Below are 23,959 nucleotides of genomic sequence, written 5' to 3'. Positions count from 1 at the left end.
TAATATCGTCTTTTTAAAATATATAACCTACTGAAACTGTTATATAGATAATATGTATTTATTACGGGATTTGTTTATCATAAGCATGGATTCGATGTGACTTGAATATCTGTTAATGCCAATGTGCAAGCCGCATCTTACTACCCCTTCTAAGGAGTGTAACAATATTGTTGCAACTTGACTAGGTTAAAATATGAGCCTTTGTCTCCAAGAGCAAGTAGCTCAGAATGCGATCCTTCTTCCACTATTCTACCATTCTTGATCACTGCAATGGAATCAGACATTTGTATAGTCGATAACCTATGCGCGATGACCACACAAGTTCTTCCCACCATCATTTTCTCCAATGCTTCTTGCACTAGATTCTCGGACAAACTGTCCAGTGCACTTGTCGCCTCGTCTAAAAGCAAGATTGATGGATTCTTCAAGATTGCTCGTGCAAGTGCTATCCTTTGCTTCTGTCCTCCCGAAAGTTGAACTCCTCGTTCGCCACAGAATGTTTTGTATCCATCCTTCATTGAACTGCACGTGAGGGAGAGATAGGGATGATTTAGAGTGCCGATTCATGCGTATCACTTCCCATATTAGTATCTTACCAACTAGAATAAAATATGTGTGAATGTGACTGATAAATGGAGGTTGAAAAATACCATATGAATTCATCAGCGTTAGCAAGTGCAGCAGCTTCTCTGATTTCAGTTTCTGTGGCATTTTCTTTCCCATAAACTATGTTTTCTAGTACGGTTCCCGCGAAAAGAGCCGGTTCTTGACTCACTAATGCAATGCTTGATCTTAAGTCTCTCAAACTGTAATTTTTGATATCTTTTTCATCTATTAGAATTGTCCCTTTTACGGGATCGTAGAATCTTTCTATCAGTCCAATCACGGTGGATTTTCCAGAGCCACTCTCTCCAGCAAGTGCCATTGTTTTTCCTGCGTCAATCTTGAGACTAAGGCCATGAAAGATTAACTGTTCAGGTCTTGATGGATAGTGAAAGTAAACACTGTCAAGTTCTATGGTTCCTTTCAGATTTTTTGTAGCTTCTAGACCTTCAATTTTGTCAGGTTCAATCTCACTTTTTCTGTCTAGAGTTGCGAAAACTGATCTCACAGCACTACTACCTTTTAACAGATCAGATGTCATAGTTCCTGCATCTGCTATCGTTTTACCGGTACTCATCAAGATAAAAAAAGTTAGAAAGAGCTGTTTTACACTAAGTAACCCCTTGTTCATGAGTGTCCCACCGTACCAAAATGTCATAGCTACAGCACCTATGGCTAGGAACTGGGAACTAAAAAGTCCTAAACCAGAAATCCATGACTGTCTCGTGCTTTCTTTTCGAGGGTTTTTCAGCGTTTCTTCGAATAGTTCAATGATTCTTTTCTGAGATGAAAATGCGGTTATAGTTCTGTGGTTCAATACTGCTTCACTTGCCAGCTGGCTTCCTGAATTCTGTGCATCTTTGGCATTTTCAGACATTTGTTCCATCAAAACGGTTTTGTAATAAAAACTGGCTATAATAAAAGGTTGTATTGCAATCATCACTATGGCGACTTTCCAGGCAATGACTAGTCCAAGAACGAAAGATAGGAAAGCGTTTGTGAATACCTGAACCAGTAATGATATCCTGTCTCCAACTAGAGACCTAACCCTGCTCGCTTCGGTAGAGAGACGAGAACAGATGGCAGCACTCGTGTTCTCTTCCCGATCGAACCAGCCAACCTCGAAAGTTAGAATATTTTTCAAAACCCTTTCGCGAACCTTTTTGGTTAACCGTTCTCCCATGATTCCAAAGTTGTAATGCTGTAGCAGGTTAGAAAAGAAGGTGACGACAGCTATATTTAAAAAGATGATACTGTAGAATCTTGTGTCGGACTTTATTTTTGAGTTTTGGTTAGTGAAGTAAGCGGAAACAAGAGCGCCCATATAGTATGCATTCACTGGCTGAACAGCCCCAAATAAAACAGCTCCTATAGAGCCAAGAAACGCCCTCTTCCACTCTGGTGCATTCATTTCTAGTAATCTGTATAGTGAGGGATTAGGGTAAGAAGTCTCTGGTTTTTCATCCCTTTCGAAATGGGAACTAAACGAGGAAGCCGGGCTATTCTGGATTGAAGAAGGAACTAAACTCAACATCAGTGGTGGTGTGAATTCAGAAGCAGAACTATTCAACGAGCTAGATCTTATATAATGAGGCGATATAGGGCTATGCCTATGAGGTGTTTTTTTAGCCTCATTTAGCACTACAGATTTCTGTAATCTCACCATTTGACTGTAGATTCCACCTTCTCCTCTATTCATTTGCATCAGCTCATCGTGCGAACCTGATTCAACGACCCTCCCCGACTCCAGTACCATAATTTTATCAACATTTCGTATGGTAGAAAGGCGGTGGGCAATGGCAATCGTTGTCCTGCCTTGTGAAGCTTGGTCAATCGCTTCCTGTACCATGCTCTCAGATTGTGCATCTAAAGCACTAGTAGCTTCATCAAGCAAAAGAATCCTTGGATCTCTGAGCAGTGCTCTTGCTATAGCAATACGTTGCTTTTGACCACCTGATAACTGAACACCTAGCTGACCAACCTGAAATTTCGAAACAATACGATATGTTATGTTGAAATAAACAACCTACTAATCAGATTTCAGCATATGAAATAACTTACTTGAGTGTCGTATCCATCTGGGAATTTGACTATGAAGTTGTGAGCATTTGCTGATTTAGCAGCATTTATTACCAGTTCCATTGAAGCATCCTCCTTTCCAAATAGTATATTTTGCTTAATGGATGTGGCAAACAGAATTGGATCTTGATTCACCAATCCAATCTGAGATCTAAACCATTGGACTTGGAGTCTTTTTATTCTGTGTCCATCAAGCAGAATATCTCCTTTTATGGGGTCATAAAACCGTTCGATCAAAGAAACAATTGTCGATTTTCCAGAACCACTTCCACCTACAAGACCAACTTTTTTACCAGGTTTGACCTTAAGATTTAGCCCTTGAAGGATCGGTTCATCCTTTCTTGATGGATAGCTGAAATGAACTTCTCTGAACTCGATTTGTCCCTTTACAGTAGCCAAAATTTTCCCATTCTCGTTTTCAGAGTCTATGTGAGGAATACGTTCAATCATCTCAAAAATACGCTTTGCAGCAGCCGATGCCTCTACTATAAATGGTACATTAGGAAGAGAGGACATACAGGACCTGATGAAATATCAAGACCGTGAATCAACTTGCAAGAGTATATAAGCAAAATCTAAATCAGGAGTATATATATAGATTCAAATAATCTAATGCGTAGATTCAAGAAAAAGAGGACTTACAGTCCTCCAAGAATGATACAAATGCCTGCTATAAAAACATGGCCGCCACTTTCGCCCTTTTCGGTTACTAAAAGGCCACCAACCCAAGCTTGAAATGCCCAAGTCACAAAAATCATTCCCATGCTACCTATCATCAAACCCTTTATTAATCCTTGTTTTATTCCAAGATTAGTGCTTTTCTGGAGTGAATGGCTGAACCTTTCAACTGTTTTTAGCTCTCCCACGTAAGAATAAACAGTTCTTATATTTGATATTGCTTGTTCGACAATTCCACCTGCGACCCCATAAGCATCCTTACTCTGGACTCCTGTGTTCATCATTAGCTTTCCGAATCCAACCCCCGGGGCTATAAATCCAATAGCAAATGGAACAGAAGCCAATGCCAGTCGCCAAGAAAGTAGGAATGCGACTAAAAGACCAAATACGAGTGAACAGAGTTGAGCTAGAGAGTTGGGAATCTGCAGCAGAAGAAAATCCTGATTCAAATTTCGTAATATACAATTTAAGATCCAAAAAGCTGAAGACAACAAAGTTTGAATGAATAGTTACCTTGGAAGCTATAACGTCTTGAATGGAATGCGCATCAGTGGAGATATTTGAGACAGCTTGGAAGCTGGAGAAAGAGTCATCTTGGTTGTCAAAGAAACCGACTTCTTGTCTAAGTATCGACTTCAGGTATTCCATTCTTATTCGAGATGTCTGCCTCTCAGCAGTTTTTGTCCAACAAAGTCCTTCTGCAAATATAGATTGCAACACAAAAATAACAGCAAGTCAAATACCACCAAAGTTAGCTAGTTCCTCAAGCCAACGATGGTTTCTAACTTTCTATATAACCGAAGTATATTTTGCCGACAATTTATCATTTGCGGAGGATCAAATATACCGATAAAACAAGCAAATCCGATCCCAATAGCAACATAAAGTAGCCTCAGCCCATACTGCAAAGGAAAAAAATGGCAGAAGTTTCAAACTGTGCTGTTTTCCTACATCTCAGTTAAACTGTAATTCCAAATTCTTGTATTAAAAGGTGAAATGTATTATACATGGTTACCTTGTTCACCGCACCATTAGTAATAGCCCGATCAGCCTTCCCGAATTCATCTATCGCTCCACTCAACGTATACATGGTAATGGGAGAAGCAAAACCTTCTGCAATACTACCCAAAATGCCAAGAAACATCAGTAACTTGTCGACATCATCAGCAAACCGAAAAATCCCCCATTTCCTCCCCATTTTTTCCATTTGTTAGCCACAAGAATCCCAATTATGACTGATTCTGTTACTTCCCTTTTGTCCCACGGTATGTAAAACAATTTGAACTTTTTCACGAAGCTCAACTAGTTTTGTTTGTTTCCGATTATACCTACTTGATATCTTTCTTCGTTTCTTTAAATCGATCGGATGGCTCCAGATTCTGTCCTAGAGCAATTCGTCTTCGATGGGATATTTGATAGGTGCGTTTTTTATGCAAACGGCTTGGTACACAGACAAGGCTACACCTAATATGCAGACATCATATCGCATTGGCCTAGCTTCGTGACAAGAGAATCAAAGTAAAAAAAATAGCATTTGAAATTGTCTTAAAATGGCCGGCCACATCACTGCAACTGCCCCACGAGAAAAATGCTTCGAAATTTATATATATAATTTCATCCGACACTAAAACTGAGTTCTTTACATGGTTTAACTTGGAATAAACTGGCCGGCTGTGCTGTACCCCGAAGATAATAAGAATCCAAAAAACAAAAGAATTCGAGAAGGAACATGTAGTAGATGTAAGCGCCTGTCTCTTCTCGTTTTGAACTTGTTTATGATCAAATGCAAGAAACAAAAACGTTAACACACGAAAATGGAAATCATATATAAAACTCAAGAAGTGGTTTCCTAGATGCAAGAATGAACGGGCTTAAAAATTTCATTAAAATTTCAAATGGATTACTGTAAGATGCAAATGATTCGATTCCTAGAAATATATTATTATTAATTAATTAATTGACAAACAGGCACGATTGGGCCTTATTTCGCAAGAAGACAGAGAGACGTACCCAATGGCATGCTCCCCTTTGATTCCTTCGTTTTCTGCAAATTTTCCATTTCATTACGTGTTTGGAAACCGAAGCTTTAACTAAAATATTTCCACATGCTAATCACTAACTCACTACACCTAAAAGGGAAATATCATTCGAAAACAGGAAGATAAAGAAATTCAGGCTTCCCATAATTATGGCACTCAACTCTCACAGTGACCCTCGAAATCTCTCTGCTGACGAGATGACAGAGCCTTGGGGCTCAACTAGCTAGTTAAAGCTATTTTATTGACTGTTTGCTAGCTGCCAGTTTACGTCTGGTTGTAATTCTGATCGAGTTTCTTGAGAGCTGGTGGCAGAATTAGTCGGAGACAGCGAGATCTCGGCAAATTATCGGGACCGGTTCGGTCAGTCTCCAACCATCTAGAGCCGGCACGAACACAACAGGCATACACTCCACGAACTTGGAGTTCTTAAAGTGTTCTCTTAATGCTTCTTCAAATTTTCATCCATTTCCACATACGATATAATTTGCCATTGGTAAATAACAAACAAAATGCATAACACCACAATATGTATAATAATATTTGCCCGTAATCTTGAATAGGTTACATCGCAGATTTTTCTTGAATTGAAGGCTTCCCAGCTTTGATGGTGAAAGGCTTTATAGAGTGTCGATGTAGCCTGAGGAGTGGTCATGTTGACAATTTGTTTCTATCCATTTTGAGGGTTTTTCTATTAAAAAAAAAATAAAAAAATTTGTGTTTTAGGCGTAAGTATCTTTTCCGTTCATCCCCGCCATTGCTTTTGCTGCCTTTCTTACGTCATGCAACTCCACGAACCTTTGGAGTGTATTTTTTGGGGTCTCTCTCATACATGTTGAAGAATGAGCCATTCGAAATGTCAAAACAAGAAGAACATAATGCATTAAATTAAATTAAATTAAAGCCACGCACCTTCCAAGAATGATCATTTTTTTCCAAATAAATGTAGTCTCAAGAAAACGGCCCGTCATACAATAAGAAGGCATAAAACAAGCATTCAATCAACCCCACAAAATCTGACTGCAGGAACTTCTGTTAATTAATTAACATGATGCGTACTACCTAACCGAAAATATTTTTACATTTTAAATTCGTAGGGGAATCCATTGGATCCAAATTGAATATCACGAGAGAGCCTAAATTGTTTCCGTCAGGAAGAGCTGGGCGACCCAAGTCTACACTGCTCTTGAACAGCCACCAACACCGCTCTCGAGTCGTCCCTCCAAATCACACCGTTGATAAAAGTTTTGCTGCCGTTGATAAAATTTTAGACTGACCACTCGAATACATCTCATTTGAAAACGGTTTCACCCTTCTTATTAGAACTGTCCAGTTACAGGTACACCATCACAAATTTGTTGAAAAAAATAATCTATAATGTGCTAAAGTCTTTTCACTTTAATATAAATTTAGACAGTCTCAGTTCGCCCTATTACACAATTCCTTTACCTGACAAAAAACAAAACACAGATAAAATGTGTTAAGGACCATCCTTATTGAGTAAATATCTATGAGCGATCGAAAGTTTGTATATAAAATTCAATGCTGTAAGACTTGGTCCGTCTTTACTCAGGCAGAAATAATTACAAATCTTGGAATGTGATAAATTCGTTTCGGGAAAGGTCGTGGCTTCAAAAGTTTGGACTTGTAATATTGTCACCTTTATCTGGCATTTTAAAGTGAGACTTGCACCGCTGAGCCACTCCAAACATTCCCAACGTCCCTCCAGTGTGAAGCATTACCACTTTTGCATCGTCTTCCCCGTTCTCAGAAAGTTGTGTAGCAAGATCCCAAGCCGATAGAGTATATATAGGATCTACAAGAATACCGGTTTGCTGTGCTATTCTTTGGCATTTTTGAACTTCCCCTTCTAATATCTTGCCAAACCTGCAAGGACGCCACAAGTGTGTTGTCATTTGGAGCCATATTTTGGGGACTAGAATTACTGAAAGAAAGACTCGTTTACTTTCTTGGTAAGCTCCGTTCCACCCAGTTTACGATTACAAAATCTACTCCACTTCCGGGGGGGTAGTCACCAAGGTAAGACGTAAAGCATGCAAAAAATTCAGATATCAAGTTTCGCTCCATTTTTCTGTATCCCTCAATATCATCAGCCAGCATTATGGCAATAATCTCCCATGGAAGCCTGGTTCTCAAAAATGGCAACCAAAAAAGAATCTCGATATACTGCTTGTTCTCAACAAATTTGAGTAAAAAATCAACATAATTCGGATAAAGATATAACTTAAATGGTATTAAAAAATAAGGTGGATTAATCACCCTAAACATAAAACGCCAAGACCCAAACCAATAGCTGTAGTCCCGCTGCCAGCATCTACAACAATTTTTAGAGCTTGCTTTTTTCCAAACAAATGGTCCTGGGACAAGTACCGAACCAAACGTACAAGGCCTATAAGGAACAACGTTTTAATGACATCTCAGCAAAGCATCTGATAAAATAAGAATGCACTAGAGGACAAGTAAAACTTTTGTGCACGCAACTAGGGGAAATTTTTAAATCAACCTGAAAGATATGCTCATTTCTTAAAAGAAAAAAAAAATCAATAATTGCTCCAAAAAACAATTGGATACCAAGCAATGCTATGGCATCTCCTGCGCCTTCATTGATAATAACAACTTTCCTTGTTTTTTCATGACATTCAACAGCATCTTCTTCTGAGGACTTGTAATTACTCGCCAGATGATATAAGGAGAGATCCTCAAGAAAATCCCTGAGCCAATAAGTAGAGCCATTACAGCCAAGAACCAACTCGGCATGCCTTGTTAGCATTTCTTCTCTCTTGGCGTACATAGATCTTGGAACATAAACAACATTTCCATACAATTTAGAAACCAGATTGTAGCCCGTTAGAATTTCAGGTTCTTCTCCTCTGAGTAACAAGTGAGATTTTAATCCTCTCTCTGCACATGAAACAGCTGCATGTTAATGAAACAAAAGGTTACGACAGTGTCATATATGGTTCCAGAAAAACAGCAAAGGACTTAAAAATAAAAGCATGGGACATACCTACAGCTGCTGTGTGCGCACTTTGGCAACCGCCACAGGTGACCTAAAAGAATCCATTCTGGCATTATCCAATTTTTACAAGTATTTTAAGAAACTGACTTTTTCGGGTGTTTTTAGTTTATTACCAGCAAAATACTCAAGTCATCAAATGATTATTTCATAAACAGTAGTCTGCAGCAAAACGAGGAAACAAATGGAAAGCGAAAATTGTCATTGAGTCAATGTGAGTGCCCAAAAAAGCCACATTACTTTTGTTGCTGTTTTTTTTTTTTTTTTTTTGATACACTTTTGTTGCCGTTTAAGATTATCAAAACATTAAAATTTACAGATACATAGGCCATGCCAGCAAGATTTATAACCAAAATTCACAACTTAAGGCAGAAAGAGATTAAGAGAGCCACATGAAACTTCAAAAGATCGTGATCTCACCACATCAGTTGCAGCATTATCTTCAAGGACTGGAAGTATTGCGTCTAATTTCCTGGCCTTGTTACCATTCACCAATGGATGTAACAAGTCGTCTCTCACAACATAAAATGATGAAAAAGGGTGACTCTTTCGCATCATCCCTTCACCAAGACAAGGATTGTTGATGTTCTTGAAAGAATTGTTCCCACATAATCCACCTTCCTTTCGATACAAAGTCATTACTTGGTTGATTTTCGTGTCTGGGCAGCTTAAGGCCCACCTTCTGTCAAGCAATTTCGATACAAACTCGTCATTACCCAGATTATGCTTCGAGAAAACACCCTGAATCAAAGGTGCCAAATTTGATTGAGATTATCCTCAAAACTACTCAGTATATAAAATAGACAAGTACGTGCTGATTGCTAAAATTTAACAATAGACTCGGCTTGTTAAAGAACAAAAATTACAAATGAAATCCGTAGATACTCTCACATGGGAGAGTGAGAGTGAATCTCGCATTTATTTTTCTAAATACAAATACTTATCTTTCACCATTTAACTCTAACAACTAAGGCACCGTAAATTGCAAAAGAAAATTTAAAATGTTTAGGATAAAACTCTTCAAGAAAGATCCCATCGACCAATAATTATAACTTAAAAACAAAAACAAAACAAAAGAAAAAGAAAAAGAAAATGCTTTACATAACCAATTCTAATATTTATACAAAGAAGATTAACAACAGGACTTACAGGATATCTAGGCAGCATCTGAATTCTCATACTTGGAGTCCGAACATCAATCAAGCGAACGCTGTGTATGAAGACTGAAAAGCCGGGCTTCGGACTTTCTCTAAAGATAAGAGGGACCGTAGTTTCTAATCACGGTGCCTTGCAGGAAAATATATATATTTTTTTTAAAAAAAAAAAGGGCCAGCCCCACCCCGCCCCTTGGTGTTTTTAACATAAAGTAAGAATAGGCACGTTTTTTTGGTAACATGTATAAAATAATTGAAAGGTCCGCTTGGTAACATTTATAAAACTTGATAGGATTTTATAAATATATAATATTATGATTATTAAAATATTTGAGTAGGTTGAATAAAATAATAACATTTTTCATTTGATTGATTAAATTTTGAATAAAATGACATATTTATTATAAAAGTTCAAAAACCTACCAGAAAAAAGGTATAATGAAATTATCCTTCCTAAATAAAATTTCGACTTATTGTAGCCGGATATGTGATTTGCACGTTCTGACTATCATTTGTATAAGCTAAAATAGTCCTTGTAGATGAGCTGGCTCTACACATGAGTTGTTACAAAATATGTAAGAAAGAAAAGGCAATAGGAAACAAGACCCAATCGCAGATATCATGAACCAACAACCAATAGGCATTATAATGATGAGACAAGTACATGAGTAAAGAGGTCAAATAAAAGAGTTAAATATAAACCAAAAATGAACACATCAATGGATAATCACATGGGATCTATGAAATTTTAGCTACTTTCGAATGTCACAGTATATTCCTACGATACAACGTTCCTAGTATCTATGCTTCACATGGTCAGTGCTTTTCAAAAAATTAAATGCATCATCTTTTCTAGTTGTATCATTACCAAAATCCATCGATTCGATCTGCTGTTATTCTCCATGGTCTCGGAATTAGACCAGATGTATTCAGGGACTTGAAAATGTGACCTGCAAAGCCATGCTTAATGTTAGTCCGCAGGTGCCTTAAAATGTATAAAACTTCTTAGACATTTATTCACCTTTGTCTTCATCGGACTCATTATACTGTTCAGACTCAGCATCGATATTGATAGCAAGATGATCACTTGAACCCTTTCTTGTAGTCCTTGCATGAGCAGCAGATGGAACAAGAGGAATGGTGTTACTCGTACCACGAGCTCCCTGAAAGTTTAGAAACAACTATCATACACCAATTCACTAAACTGTTTATAAGTTGATGAGTAAAATAGCACGATCAGATTATGTTAGCAAGAAATAACTAAACATCAAACAGAACTTGCGATCTCTTGTACAAGTTTATCAAGCATGTGCAGCAGGCATCTTGCTCCAGCTACTTTGTTGTCCATCAAATCATCACCCCCGAGATTCATCATAATATTATGCAAACCTGATTCAATCTCATCCATCTACTCTTCCGCTAATTTCTCGTATATCACGTAATCTTCAATTTACTTTTCATAAATTTAATTTCAAGATTCCGGTTTTCAATGGTTGACTGTAGAGTTCTTCCTTTTCCAATGACAGGGAGTTTACTTGCTTCATAGGTACATCAAAACTATCTATAACGTAGAAAAGCTTTGTTACATTAGCTGAACCATCCAGCTCATTGTTTCCAAATTCAAATGCAACATTAGGGACTACAATCCCATTCATCTTATGTAAAATGGATTTTATCTGAGCCACTGATAAGGGACAGTCTTCTAATTCTGAAAGAAAACATGATAGCAGAGAAAAAAACAAAAAAAAAAAAAAAAAAAAAAAAAAAAAAAAAAANAATAAGCAGTTAATTGCAGAAAATGACCGTAAGCTAATGTTTTCTCATAATCGAGGATGAAGCACCTTGAAATCTGGATAATGAAGTAGAAAGTTCTGTCTCTCTTTTCCTCAAGTTATCCTCCTTTTCCTTATAATCATCTAGCTTAAGCTTCATTTCATCACATGAGTTTTGATGTGGTTCTATATCCGTCTCCAGCATGTATATTTTATCTCTGTAAAGATATCTTTCTTCCATGACTTCATCACAGCTTAACTTGGATTCTTGCAAGTTCTTCTGCATATCCTCGGTCACACTCGTCAACTTATTTATGACATCCAGGAAAAGATCACCTAGATCTTGACTGTGTCTAGAAGCATGCGACAACATTTCGGCTGTCTTCATATGGTCACTGGCAATTCCTGCAGAGGCATCACCACCGAATTTTCCCAAATCTATGGACATTTTATCATCAAACTTTACAAATTTGAGGATAGAAATCAGATTTGATAGATTTTTCTGCACATTAAATTCACTTCCTGAACGGCGTCAGTACAAGAAGACGATAGATTTCTTATATCAATTTTCCAACAATGCTATAATATCCTCCTTCCTTTCCTTATCTGCCTCCATCTCCTTCACTTGTTGTTTTAGAGATTTTATGTACTCTGTTGAACTAATTATTCCACATTTTGTTATGTGTAATCCATTCAACAGCACTGCAATGGATTCATCCATACACGAAGAGAGGTTTTTTACTTTATCGGCTAGTATCTTGTCTTTAAGACTAAATCTTTCAATCATCTTCTCAATAAGATACGTGATATTCTATCAATCTGCTGCATTTATCTCGTCATTCAACAACTTACTCATATTCAAAGCACCATCTGAGCTGGACGATTCGGTCGAAATAGAATAAGTTTCCTAAAAAAAATTGAGGAAAATACTGAGAGACCATCAGATGAGAAAATGCATGAGCTGGGAGGAAATAAGTTAGACGATTAACATTAACAAGTATTTCTACATTTAGGGTAAAATTCAGTAAGAGCATATAGAATTGCATAGCACACTGAAAAAGAGTAACCATAAAGCAATATGCACATTCAAACAACTATCGTACTTCCATGATTGAACAACAGCCTTGCAGCACTTCTGGATCCATTTCCTTGAAAATATCCCTCATTTCATTTAGAAGAATTTCAATGTCTTTCAGGCTCTCAATTTGTTTTGTGAAACATTCTTCTAACAAGTTTGACAGCACCTCCAATTTCTGAAGCCATTGAAGATTGTTCATCTATTGTGTCTGAAATTTGGCCAAAAAATAGTATTCGTTTGGGCCGACTATTTTTCGCATAAATTGAAACACAATTTATTTTAAACTTTAACAATATCTACATATCTCAAAATCACCTTATAAACATGAAATTTAAATTTAACACCAAGTTTGAGATACAAGATATCAATTTAACTTAAAAATTTCACAAGAAAATTTAATTTACTTTAATTGGGCCAAATAAAGCATAAGACCAAATATGCAAGAAATAAAATATTTGTACCTTATAATTATTCATCCACAAATATTTTATCGAAATAAACAAATACGATAAAATAATGAATAATTCCATATTGATTTTATTTCACGCAATTAAATTTTGAAAAGGTCTAATTTAATTTCACAAATAAGATTGCGGAAGTCAAAATTTAATAAATTGTCAAAATTCTGGATTTCAAAATCTGGTTCAAAATTGGAAACCAAAATTAAACCAAAAATCCCCAAATCGCGAAACCCTAACCCCAACTCACAAAACCGCCGCGGCCGCCACCTCCGGCCAAACCAGTCGATGGCGACCATGACCAGTCGTCGCCTTACCACGGCTGACCACTGCCATACCAACTCAGACCGCAAATCAGCCTAAATTCGATCGAAATCTTCAAAAAAATGGACGGAATTCGCGCCGTCAGAGTTTCCAGGATTCAGTTGCTAAATTCGATCGTGTCGCGGCGGTTTTCGATCAATAGATGATACCAATATGGGCGCCAGGATATGGGAAAGAAAACGCCCAAACAATCGCCGCGGGAAAGTGGCAGGAAAACGTTCGATTGGCCCAAAATCCGGCGGCTATATTCCAAAACGCGAAAAATCCGATTTTTCGATTTTTTTATTTCGAAAAAAATTTGAATTTTGGAAGTGAATTCGAAAATACTAGATCCAAAGAACATGAATTTATTCAGATCCAAATTCAGAAAATTTTAAAAATCAGATCTGAATTCAAAAAATTTACAGACAAGAAAATCGTCTCAGATCTGAGAATAAAACATACTTCTCTGTTTCGATCTATCAATAAACAAAAATTCTCATAATTCAACATGAACGTGACTCTGATACCACTTGTTGGAGATTTAATAAAATAAATCTCTAAATCATGTGATTAAATCCATATATCACAACACGTCAGGAATTCATGTCGAATTATCAGAAAATATGAATAACAGTAAACACGTACCAGAATCCATTGATTGATCTAGCGTCAGAGTTATGGATCTTTCAAGACAACAGAGAATCGACCATCTTATTCTTGCCTTTGATGGGAGAAGGAGAGAGATCTAAAATACGTGTGGCATATGTATTCTGTGTTATATTCTCTGTGCCTTGAGGACCATAACCTTATATAACCTTAGCAGTCTTGAACTCATCATAGAAGACCTAATTGGGCTGGGTTTTTACACATAAGGTGGACCATACCAATTTATTTAATAATTTTGAAACTCATAATTAATTAGATCACTTTATTGGGTTCTTTATTAGATAGATTGTTCATGTACAATTAATTAAATTATGTGAGCCCACAAAATAATTCCAACATTATTGACGATGGATGCATCTCATTAAAACATTACTAGGAAAAATATGATAAGACAAAAACCCAATGAAGTAAAATAGCATGACATCTCTTACTTCTTGCTAACTGTCTCATTAAAACCTTGTTATGAAAAATCACTTGGGAATATTCATCAACACATAATAAAGAGTATAGTTGGATTATCTTAATCCTCATAGTGACTTTTGTTATTTTATTGAAAACATAATATTTGAGGTATAATCTAATTTCATTTGATAATTCAAAAACATTCATGGATTTTTCTTTTATATCACTGTTTAATCAATACTTCAATGACAAGTGAGAACATTTTCTCATAATCGACACCCATGCATATATGATGAATTTTATTTGATTAGCCAATATAATAAATATTATTTAATTATAAAAAAGTTATGTTTTTATAAATATATATGTATAATGAAAGTTTTATATATTAATACAATTAACATGATATATGCATGGGTGAAACATAATGACTTTATATGTAATTATATTTATATTTTTTGAATATCGTTAAAATAATAAATAATTAATCTATATATATCTAAATTAATAAAATCTCATGGTCTCAAAGGGAGAGTAGGTATCTTGTGAGACGGTTTCACGAATCTTTATCTGTGAGACGGATCGATCCTACCGATATTCACAATAAAAAGTAATACTTCTAGCATAAAAAGTAATATTTTTTCATGGATGACCCAAATAAGAGATTTGTCTCACAAAATACGACGCGTAAGACCGTCTCACACAAGTTGTTGCCCTCAAATTATTATTTTATAACGATTTTACTTTATGAGCATGTAATTTATAAGCCACGTCTATCGCTTAGATTTACTCTAAAAAATTATAAGGATATAAATTAAAGGCATCTTCAATGTCGTTAATTGAAAAGTTAATCAGCACGTACTTTTGAGTAGAGAATAACAAGATTTTGGTGAAATTCTTGCTTTTCAATAAACAAATGAAAAGGAGCATTCGACTTTTGGAAAATTGTAATTATATTTCGGAAAGGTGGAGAAAACATTTTATTGTGATATTTTTCAATAAATTAAAGATCGTAAAAAATTAATAATAGTCTAAATCATCTTATATCAAAATAAACATATATACATGTTATTTATAAGTCAGTGTGTGATAAATCCAAACGAAAGATCAATTAATTATATAGATAGATTATTTGATTTCAAATTATTATGAAAATAAATAAAAATAATATGTGAGAAATATCGTATCCGTATATTTAAACATTAAGGTAAGTGGAATTTTTCGAAATTATTTCGTTTAAAATCTCTCTATCCAAATACAACTTGAGATTTTGCTAGCGAGAGGAGTTTATGCCAAGAGTCTTATCTCTATCAAAATTATATTTTTTCTTCGCCAAAAGGGAACATATTAGTGGGCACAACCCCTTTTTTCAGCCATTTTCTTTAAAAATCCAATTTCTACCCCCAACTTGCAAAAGCTAGGCATTAAATAATTAATCTCGAAACAAAAGTGAGGAGGGATTTGAGCCATTATTTATAGGAATGAAAATAGATCATTCTTGATTTTCAAAACCCATAAAAATTTATATATAAAATTAAAATTACAGATCTTAAATCTTAGAGATTATGGTTCGTATTGGCGATATTAGTCGATTCATGGACATGATTTTTGAAGAATGTAAAGAAAAAAAATAGCAATATATATTTCAATCCTCAATGAACCACAGCTGATCGACACTTGTACTTGGTGTTCCATTGAGTCATATATAATATGCCACAATGTAGCAAAGTGAAATCACCATGTTTCCAATTCAGAGAGGATTTAGTGCTACCCGATCATGAATTAGTCATCATTTTTTAATATAGAATATGGCTTTGCATGGATCGTCTCAAATCTATAGTTCAGTGTCTATATTTAGATTTATTTTTTATATTCGTTTATTAATTAAATCACTAGCTAAATAAATAAAGGTAAAATGGAATTTTTTTTTTCTCCTTTCTGAAATTTGATTTTTTTTTTTTGTTAAAACACAAATAGACAGACTCCATACATATGAGACGAGGGAGTATAATTTAAATAAATTTATTTATTAAAAATAGAATTAAATTTGTATCATGTTGGAGAGGTGATATTCACACTCCAACATGAAGACAACTAGCTAGGGACATACGTGTTGTCCTATGTCGTAAAATATTTGTAAATTTAATGGTACACTAAAGTATATTTATGCAATATTAATCACACCAAGTACACTAAAAGGGGCTTTATTGGAATTAAACAGAAAAGAAATCATCTTTAGAGTGAATGATTGAGCTTTTTTGCAAGTTAATTAATTATTTATTTATAATAAATCTATCATAAGGATTATTTAGCGTCTGTCCACAAGTGGGATAGAAAAAGCAAGGAATTGCTAAAAGTGCTCAACAAATTATTGGTCAAAGTCTTGAATAATTTTAATTGTTGTCATGAAATCATAAGCAACTAATATTAGATTTTCAAGTAAAATAATTGAAACCATACCAAAAAAAAAAAAAAAAATAGACCTAAAAAAAGAAAGACATTATTGTGTGGAGCATACTAGAATTGTCTTGCGATATTTTATGTTATCTATACTATATTATTAAGTTTGAGACATTTAAAACAACTAATTTTTGATGTCATGGTCAGTTTTAGTAATTATATATATATTAATAAAATGTTAAATTTTTTAACGTAAACCACATGTAGTTCAGCGAATATAGTTTTTGTTTTTTAGGCATTAAGTTGTATGTTCAATTTCTACTTGGATTTTTTTTAATTCCTTTATTTTATCTATTTATTTTTTTAATTTAATTCATATATCAAAATTGTATTGTAGTCTCTCGTTATTTCTTATAATTATATTTTGATCTTTATTTAAATATAAATCAAATGAATTATTAAAAAATATTGTACAAACATGCGTGAGCGTGCATCGATGCTAATTATTGATTGTCATGTTATGTTAATCTAATTGCAACTGCTTTTCTAATTTAAAAGAAAACTGGCTGTTTGTCTATCAATAAAATTTAATTATTAATGTAATCTGAAATACGAAATTTTGTTTGAAATACAAAATCATAAAAAGAATAAATTAATTTTTATGGTTGGAAATATAAAATGTTGTGCAAGCATGAATGGTCAATCCAAAGTAGAAAAGCAAAGTGCGGTGTGCTCATAGACCGTTAACTCTAGCCGGCGCCATATATTCTTTGTTCGCTTCTTTCTTCCCTTAAAAAATCCAATCTACGCATTTAATACATCCATTATTGTGTTTACAAACGGATACACACCTTGTGCGTGGTTTCAGTACTGATCAGTCTTTTGTCTCAAAATCAATATCCCAAATTTAATGATGGATTTAAATGGATTCTCTTCGCCGAAGCCTGATAGTTTTCCCGCGGGTCTTCGGGTTCTTGTTGTGGACGATGATCCCACTTGGTTGAAGATTCTTGAAAAGATGCTTAAAAAGTGCAGTTATGAAGGTTTCTTCTCATGCAGATACGCAATTGCTCTTTTCTGTTTGTGTTGAACGTTTTGGGGGAATTATTTTGTTGGTAAAAATTGTTTCTTTTTGGCTGTGATGCATCAGATGTTGCTTTTGATTATATGTTGGGATTGTTGTTTACTATTTTCCTCCGTTCTACTATAAAAAAAAGTTGTGGGTCGAATTGTTTTGAAAGCTGCTCTCTGTTGGAAAGGTGGAGGTGAATGAGTTGAGTTTTCCGAGTGTAGCCAGGTGATAAAAAATTGTTAGTGTATTTGCTGCTGAGAATTCAAAGTTCAGACTATATACTCGTTGCATTATTGGATTTTAGATTAGGGAAGGTGACATCTTGTTGGATCTTGAAAAATTATACATAATTTTTATTTAAAAAAACCGTTTGAGCGTGAGTACCATGCACTAAAGTTCGTGTAATATTTTCTACAGTATGAATATTCCTAATCAACTGCAGTCAAGGAATGAAGAAGCCTTTAAATTCGAAACTCAAGCTTTGTTGATTTGATTGTCATCCAGGTTAATTTTCTATAGAAACTCTACAAAATCAACTAGAGGTGGAAACTGTAATAGTCCCAAATTTTCCTTTCATTTCACTGTTTATTTTTTATGTAATGGGAATCTATTCTCCTTCAAAATCATCACCCCTTTAAAATATGCAGTTAGAACTTTGATGACTCGTTTCAAATTTAATTTGGCATCTTGAACTGTAAGGTTTGCTACTTTTGAGAGGAATATGTTTGATTCTGTTTGAGATTTCAAATCATGCTACATGTGTTGGGTTGGGCCGTTGGGGTAGATTTTCATTATCTATGAGTTGGGAAGAGAGTAAACTACGAAGGTACTACTCAGACATTAAATCCTAGTTCAACAAGAGCTTTAGTTGCCATGGTTGAACTTGTCCAGAATAATCCTACCTGTCCCTGATATTTAACAAACTTTATTTGGAGTTCGCATACTACCCTTTTCCTGCTCATATTCTGCGTGGTTGAGACCTTTCCAGAAGGCTTTGGGTTTAATCGTATCTACGTTGTACTTGGCAGCCGTTTCTCCTTGATTGCGAAAATCTCCAATACTTCTTCTGACCCTTCTCCAATTTCTTGTTCTTTTTTTGGAGTTTCAGTGATGACTTGTAACTTAGCCAGAGAGGCTCTGGACCTGCTACGAGAAAGAAAGAACGGTTTTGACATCGTAATCAGTGATGTCAACATGCCTGACATGGATGGTTTCAAGCTTCTGGAGCACGTTGGCCTGGAGATGGATCTTCCTGTCATAAGTAGGCTACTTATCTCCTATTAATGCTTACAAATCAGTAAAGTCTTTCTATTTTGTCCAATTTTTTGATACGTTGGTATCAGAAGTGAGAGATTGGCTCGTTACTACTTTTCTCCAAAGTTCGAGCTCATGGATTTTACATTTTAACAAGACTTAATCTATGATCATACACAGTGATGTCCGTTGATGGAGAAACAAGCAGGGTGATGAAGGGGGTTCAACATGGCGCCTGTGATTATCTTCTGAAGCCAATAAGGATGAAAGAGCTTAGAAACATATGGCAGCATGTTTTGAGGAAACGGATGCATGAGGTGAGAGATATTGAAGGGCACGAAAGTGTAACTGAGCAATCTGATGATGTCTACTTGTTTGGTGGAGATCTGATTTCAGGAAAGAAAAGAAAAGATGTTGATAACAAGCACGATGGAAGAGCAAGTGATGACCCTTTATCCGTGAAGAAAGTAAGGGTCCTTTGGACCGTTGATCTTCATCAGAAGTTTGTGACAGCAGTGAATCAGATTGGACTTAGCAGTAAGTTTACGATCATTCTTGTTTCTCATCTGTAAAATAAAGTCTTTTTCCATCAATTTTTTGTGAATCAATTCAAATGTTCGAATGTTGAACTGTGTGACAGAAGTTGGCCCAAAGAAAATACTCGACTTGATGGGAGTGCCATGGTTAACGAGAGAAAACGTAGCTAGCCACTTGCAGGTAAACGTGAGAAAGGGATGGTGGTAATTTTAAAAATCTGCAGTTAAATCTTCGTCGGATAAAGAAGAAAAATTTTAAGGGTTTTGTAAATCCTCTGAAATTTTGTTGATATGCTTTACAGAAGTACAGGCTCTACTTGAGCCGGTTACAGAAAGAAAATGAGCTGAAAATCACGTTTGGTGGGGTGAAAAACTCAGCTATCACTTCAAAAGGCCCTACTGAAAATGTTTGTCTTGAAAACTCAAATACTCAAAAACACAAGAATCTGACGCCGAACACTGATGCCAAATTCTGTGATATAAACGGGAAAGGGATTCTTTCAATGCCAGTGGCAGATTGCGAGTATTCTCTCTTTGGAGACATCAAAGATTCTATGAAAAGCGCTCCCTCGAGGATTAGTTGTGATTCTGACGTAAAATCTGAACACAAGATCCAAGTCCAATACGCGTCGCTTCAATTCAAACAAGAACATAATCCACAATTGCAGCCAGAGAAAGGGTTTGATCACATGATGTCTCCGATTCAAGTGGATTCTTTAGAAAGCATTTTCAATCATAATCGTATACCAAGAGAAGATCATAGCGAGAGCAGAGGTCGAGGCACTGGAGAAGTCACAAAAGTTGAAAGTATAGATGCCTTGTTTTCTGTTCAACCCGAGAGATCGATTGCATGTTCTACATTGAACATCAAGAGCCACGACACGGGACAGAACCCATTTGGTAACACAGAATGTCACCAAAGAAATTTGATTCTTGAAACCGGATCGACGGCTTTCAGGTTGTGGGATGAGTTAATCCATGGTTATTCCAAGGAACTTGGGAATGCAGAATCTTTCGGTCACAGTGATCAAGAACTCATTTATGATGTTTCACCACATTTGTATGGTTCATTGGATGTCGAATACGAGTACGGGAGTGACACTCTGGAACACCCTGTAATAGGCCGAGGTCTGTATATTGCATAATCCTAAACTAATGATTAGGAATGTAATGTTACGTTTGTTGGGGGTGTGTGTATTGAATGGGAAAAAAAAAAAAAGAATATTTCCATACTTTTGGTTGAATCAACACAAAAGCACTACAAGCAAGCATTTTTTGGTGAAGATAGGTTCCCAAATGTCACTTAAATAATTTTCTAATCCTTTGATCCTAAGAAATTAATATATTTACATAATAACATATTTAATTCTTGTAGTAGAAGAAACATATCATCAATTCTTAGGTTTAATGTGCTATCAATCAATCAATGATATAAAACTATGGACTCCAAAAGCTTCCTAACTGTTAATTGAATAATAACTAAGTTTATTCGTTAAAAATCACAATTTTGGATTCATGTATATATAAAACACTAGGCTGCCTTTTTCTTTTTCACTTTAGTTTATCGTGAGCCTCAGAGATGAATCGACGGCGACTTGGGGCTGGGAACTGGGTGACGGTGGCTGAAACGCCGCATCATTTGAAGAAAACGGTTGATATGCTGGGTATTGTGGTTGAGGCCGGCGTTCCACATAAGAGCAGAGGCCCTGGTATGTAATGTATGTGAGTCCTACTAAACCCTAGTTACTGCTTGTTCATATACTTCTTCTACTATTTTCTCGCAGATTACTGTGTCATTCTCAAGATCATAGACGATTCTGGCACCGATCGCGAGTTGACCGTAAATTTTTTCAACAGGACCATCGATGGTTTGCCTCATCCACGTGGTCATCTGGACATCATTCTTCTCCGCGATGTCCGGGTACGAGTTTTCCTTTTCTTTTCTGCTGGTGCCATAATAATTGCCGCTTTTAATTTTAATTTTTTTTTTTTTTTGCAGATTGGCATCCATAACCAGAGTCCTTGTGCTTCTTTCTTTAAAACTAGCTATTTTGCTCTCTTCGATGGCCGAGATGTTCCTGACTGTACACCGTATCAACTTTCTCCAGGAATTCGTAGCCTGCAAAGCGCTGAAAAATTTGTTCGCGACTTGCGGCTTTGGTCATCTACGACCAGATTTGATGCGGGTTAATCATCTCTACTTTAAGCTCCACCATTGTGCTTTTACTTGTTATTACTCCTGTCTGATTCATTATTTGTCTTCACATAAGTTTGGAAATTGAGCACTAAGATCAATCATCCACATTATGTACAGACAAATGAGGAAAAAACGTCTTTTAATTGTGAATTCATTGTGAGATACAGAGACTTAAATAAAACTTCTGTCAATTTCCACATTGAAATATAAAACATGTACATTTTTTCGGATGTTGTTAAAATGCATAATAATTTTGATCTTCTTCAACACTTGGTGAACGACACTCTTCTGGATGTTGGTTACAAAATGCTATGATAAGCTGTGACTTCCTTGAGCTTATGATTTATTTTTTCCGGTCACCTCCAAAGTTGCAATTTATCTATGCAGGCGTTAGCAATTATGCATTGCGGTTGGCAGACATAAATACAATGGACTTTTTCGATCTAGTGTGTAAGGTATTCATGTTATCTATGTCGTGCTTCACAATTTAGCGTGTTTAATATATTCACTTTGGCGAACTATTATTAAATTGAGATGTTCATTTGAGTGAAGGTTCTCCATGTTTCTGAAGTATCTGATGGCAACTGGATGCTTTTTGTATGGGATGGGACTGATGCTCCCCCTATAAGCTTGAGTACCGAGTATGTTATTCTTTTGCAGTCTTGACACAATGATAATAGCTTTTGTTCTCTTGCTGTCTTGACACGATCATAATAGCTTTTAAAATGTTGAGTATATGTGATGTAGGAATTTTATCTTCTGATGACCAAAACCCCCTCTCTGAATGGACTTCGTTGTAGGATTGCAGATGACGAGTGGAACTCACTACCACTTCATATTGAGCCAGTCTCCTTGCCTCGACATGTTCTGCACGAGTTTCCTCGTGTTGGGACCATATTGAGAGTTCTAGTAGATGAAAAATATGAGTCATTCGGTTTTCATTTTCAACACGGAGATAAGTGGGTAAGGCTGCGCAATCTAATGTGTAAAACTGAATCTGGGTTGTGGAAGGGAATATTTACTTTGGAAACCAAATTTCGACTATTGTCAGAGCAGGACAACAGTGTCAAAGATAGATTAAGGTATCCACCTTTGCTTGGTTTCTTTTGCCCCAAATGAGTTGAGAGTTATGTAGGTGAAATTTTCATCGATCACAATTTATGTTTGCTAGGGTCGGTCATGATAGATTATCCGAACAAGGTCGGATTCCTTCTGCTGTGATTCCTGGACACGATGTTTTAACTGGTAATTTATCTGTAGTTGCCCATTTTCAGTTTTTCAGCGTAAAGAAAGTTTTTGCAACATCGTAATGGCATGCGAAAAGAGTGTAATGATTCTACTGGAATTCCAGTTTATTTACATTTCTGCATTTTGTAATTTCAGTGGTGGGTAACGAGGACGCTGATTTCACTACGCTATTGGATCTTCTCTGTTCTCCCCTGGTATATTTTACTCAACACTTTTGTATTGAGATTTCTTTAAAAGTTTTATCATCACTTGATTGGATTCATTCGATTGCACATGAAACTGGTTCTTTTTTGGGCCTCAGAACATGTGAGATTACAAAGTCTTTCTCTCCTCTTACAGGTTTGTGGTGGATTTAAATGTATCGTACGTGTAGTAGCTACTTATCCTTCACGGGCCAAAGATTTTCTAACACCAGAAGGACTTTATAGGCTAAGACTTACTTTAGAGGATCCAACTGCAAGGATACATGCTTATTTGTCCCACGAAGACGCGGTAAGATAAGATATTTTCTATAAATTTGATATTAATTGAAGGGGAGTAGTTAAAATCATTTTAGAAAAAATAATTGACTTTACTTTGATTATCTTATAGGTTTTTCTTTTTGGAGGAGACCTAGAAGATTATGCGGTTTCTGATAAGATGAAAAAGTTGCTTGGAGTAGACGAATATGGGGAGAAGTCTTCAAAGAATCCACCATGGGTGCAATGTTGTATAGGTTTCAATTCTTCGGGTCCAAGCAAGCAGTTTCACATATGTAAAACCGCATTTGCCGCGTAGCTTTTTCTAAATTAGATTTGCTGTGTTTTGTATATATTTGCAGCAGTGTATAGTGCACATGTAATGTCTGTTGTGCGAACTAATTTTGTTCCACGCTAACCAGAAAGATTTATTTATAATACAAATACTTGCATATGTTCTATGTCAAAAACTAAATGGGAAATTTATCAGTCATTCAAAATTGTTACCATATTGTGTGTGGGTGT

At 35.8% G+C, this 23,959-nt stretch overlaps 6 protein-coding genes across 19 annotated transcripts in view; 3 read left to right on the top strand and 3 right to left on the bottom strand.

Moving 5' to 3' along the window:
* Positions 1-45: 45 nt before the first annotated feature.
* Positions 46-5,156, bottom strand: LOC140980373 (putative multidrug resistance protein). Its single transcript, XM_073446154.1, has 7 exons — positions 4,376-5,156; positions 4,208-4,262; positions 3,874-4,058; positions 3,325-3,782; positions 2,665-3,205; positions 651-2,584; positions 46-522 (listed from the first exon to the last, which is right to left on the bottom strand). The coding sequence occupies exons 1-7, from the start codon at positions 4,565-4,567 to the stop codon at positions 150-152; spliced, it is 3,738 nt and encodes a 1,245-aa protein (XP_073302255.1). The 5' UTR covers positions 4,568-5,156; the 3' UTR covers positions 46-149.
* Positions 5,157-6,697: 1,541 nt separating this feature from the next.
* On the bottom strand, positions 6,698-9,764 carry LOC140981073 (D-cysteine desulfhydrase 2, mitochondrial). Of its 4 annotated transcripts, XM_073447326.1 has the most exons (8): positions 9,583-9,754; positions 8,854-9,174; positions 8,425-8,467; positions 7,989-8,333; positions 7,677-7,806; positions 7,363-7,542; positions 7,057-7,283; positions 6,698-6,845 (listed from the first exon to the last, which is right to left on the bottom strand). In XM_073447326.1, the coding sequence occupies exons 1-8, from the start codon at positions 9,610-9,612 to the stop codon at positions 6,829-6,831; spliced, it is 1,293 nt and encodes a 430-aa protein (XP_073303427.1). In that variant the 5' UTR covers positions 9,613-9,754; the 3' UTR covers positions 6,698-6,828. The 4 variants fall into 4 exon arrangements, with proteins under 4 accessions (XP_073303427.1, XP_073303429.1, XP_073303428.1 ...); XM_073447328.1 differs by lacking the exon at positions 6,698-6,845 and having other exon boundaries at positions 6,906-7,283; positions 8,854-9,115; positions 9,583-9,764; XM_073447327.1 differs by lacking the exon at positions 6,698-6,845 and having other exon boundaries at positions 6,906-7,283; positions 7,989-8,318; positions 9,583-9,755.
* A 456-nt stretch (positions 9,765-10,220) lies between these two features.
* On the bottom strand, positions 10,221-12,629 carry LOC140981349 (trans-Golgi network-localized SYP41-interacting protein 1-like). 5 transcript variants are annotated; one of them, XR_012176070.1, is made up of 4 exons: positions 12,463-12,629; positions 11,429-12,266; positions 10,866-11,295; positions 10,221-10,750 (listed from the first exon to the last, which is right to left on the bottom strand). XR_012176070.1 is itself a non-coding variant. In XM_073447722.1 (3 exons), exons 2-3 carry the CDS (start codon positions 11,805-11,807, stop codon positions 11,045-11,047), a joined length of 630 nt encoding a protein of 209 aa, XP_073303823.1. In that variant the 5' UTR covers positions 11,808-12,266; positions 12,463-12,629; the 3' UTR covers positions 10,221-11,044. The 5 variants fall into 5 exon arrangements, 3 of the variants coding, with proteins under 3 accessions (XP_073303823.1, XP_073303825.1, XP_073303824.1); XR_012176069.1 differs by having other exon boundaries at positions 10,882-11,295; XM_073447722.1 differs by having other exon boundaries at positions 10,221-11,295.
* A 4,757-nt stretch (positions 12,630-17,386) lies between these two features.
* On the top strand, positions 17,387-20,768 carry LOC140980394 (two-component response regulator ORR26-like). Of its 4 annotated transcripts, none has more exons than XM_073446187.1 (5): positions 17,387-17,712; positions 18,850-19,002; positions 19,176-19,532; positions 19,639-19,712; positions 19,834-20,768. In XM_073446187.1, exons 1-5 carry the CDS (start codon positions 17,580-17,582, stop codon positions 20,674-20,676), a joined length of 1,560 nt encoding a protein of 519 aa, XP_073302288.1. In that variant the 5' UTR covers positions 17,387-17,579; the 3' UTR covers positions 20,677-20,768. The 4 variants fall into 4 exon arrangements, with proteins under 4 accessions (XP_073302288.1, XP_073302287.1, XP_073302289.1 ...); XM_073446186.1 differs by having other exon boundaries at positions 19,636-19,712; positions 19,834-20,767; XM_073446188.1 differs by having other exon boundaries at positions 17,576-17,784; positions 19,636-19,712; positions 19,834-20,767.
* A 224-nt stretch (positions 20,769-20,992) lies between these two features.
* LOC140980395 (protection of telomeres protein 1b-like) lies at positions 20,993-23,888 on the top strand. 4 transcript variants are annotated; one of them, XR_012175939.1, is made up of 11 exons: positions 20,994-21,240; positions 21,316-21,452; positions 21,531-21,717; positions 22,116-22,183; positions 22,281-22,369; positions 22,529-22,810; positions 22,900-22,973; positions 23,112-23,170; positions 23,278-23,315; positions 23,405-23,468; positions 23,568-23,621. XR_012175939.1 is itself a non-coding variant. In XM_073446192.1 (10 exons), exons 1-10 carry the CDS (start codon positions 21,111-21,113, stop codon positions 23,751-23,753), a joined length of 1,365 nt encoding a protein of 454 aa, XP_073302293.1. In that variant the 5' UTR covers positions 21,000-21,110; the 3' UTR covers positions 23,754-23,888. The 4 variants fall into 4 exon arrangements, 3 of the variants coding, with proteins under 3 accessions (XP_073302295.1, XP_073302293.1, XP_073302294.1); XM_073446192.1 differs by lacking the exon at positions 23,278-23,315 and having other exon boundaries at positions 21,000-21,240; positions 23,316-23,468; positions 23,568-23,888; XM_073446193.1 differs by lacking the exon at positions 23,278-23,315 and having other exon boundaries at positions 21,116-21,249; positions 21,389-21,452; positions 23,316-23,468; positions 23,568-23,888.
* The window catches only part of LOC140980396 (flavonoid 3',5'-methyltransferase-like), a 47,811-nt gene continuing 44,925 nt past the window's right edge, over positions 21,074-23,959 (top strand). The window contains exon 1 of the mRNA XM_073446195.1: positions 21,074-21,078. The gene's annotated coding sequence lies outside the window, so the exon portion shown is untranslated. The remainder of the gene's footprint in view (positions 21,079-23,959) is intronic.

The sequence above is a fragment of the Primulina huaijiensis genome, chromosome 7 (genome assembly GCF_012295235.1).
Source record: "Primulina huaijiensis isolate GDHJ02 chromosome 7, ASM1229523v2, whole genome shotgun sequence".
Classification (NCBI taxonomy): Eukaryota; Viridiplantae; Streptophyta; class Magnoliopsida; order Lamiales; family Gesneriaceae; genus Primulina; species Primulina huaijiensis.
The sequence above is the reverse complement of the archived record's forward strand: the minus strand, read 5'-3'. Positions and strand labels throughout refer to the sequence as shown.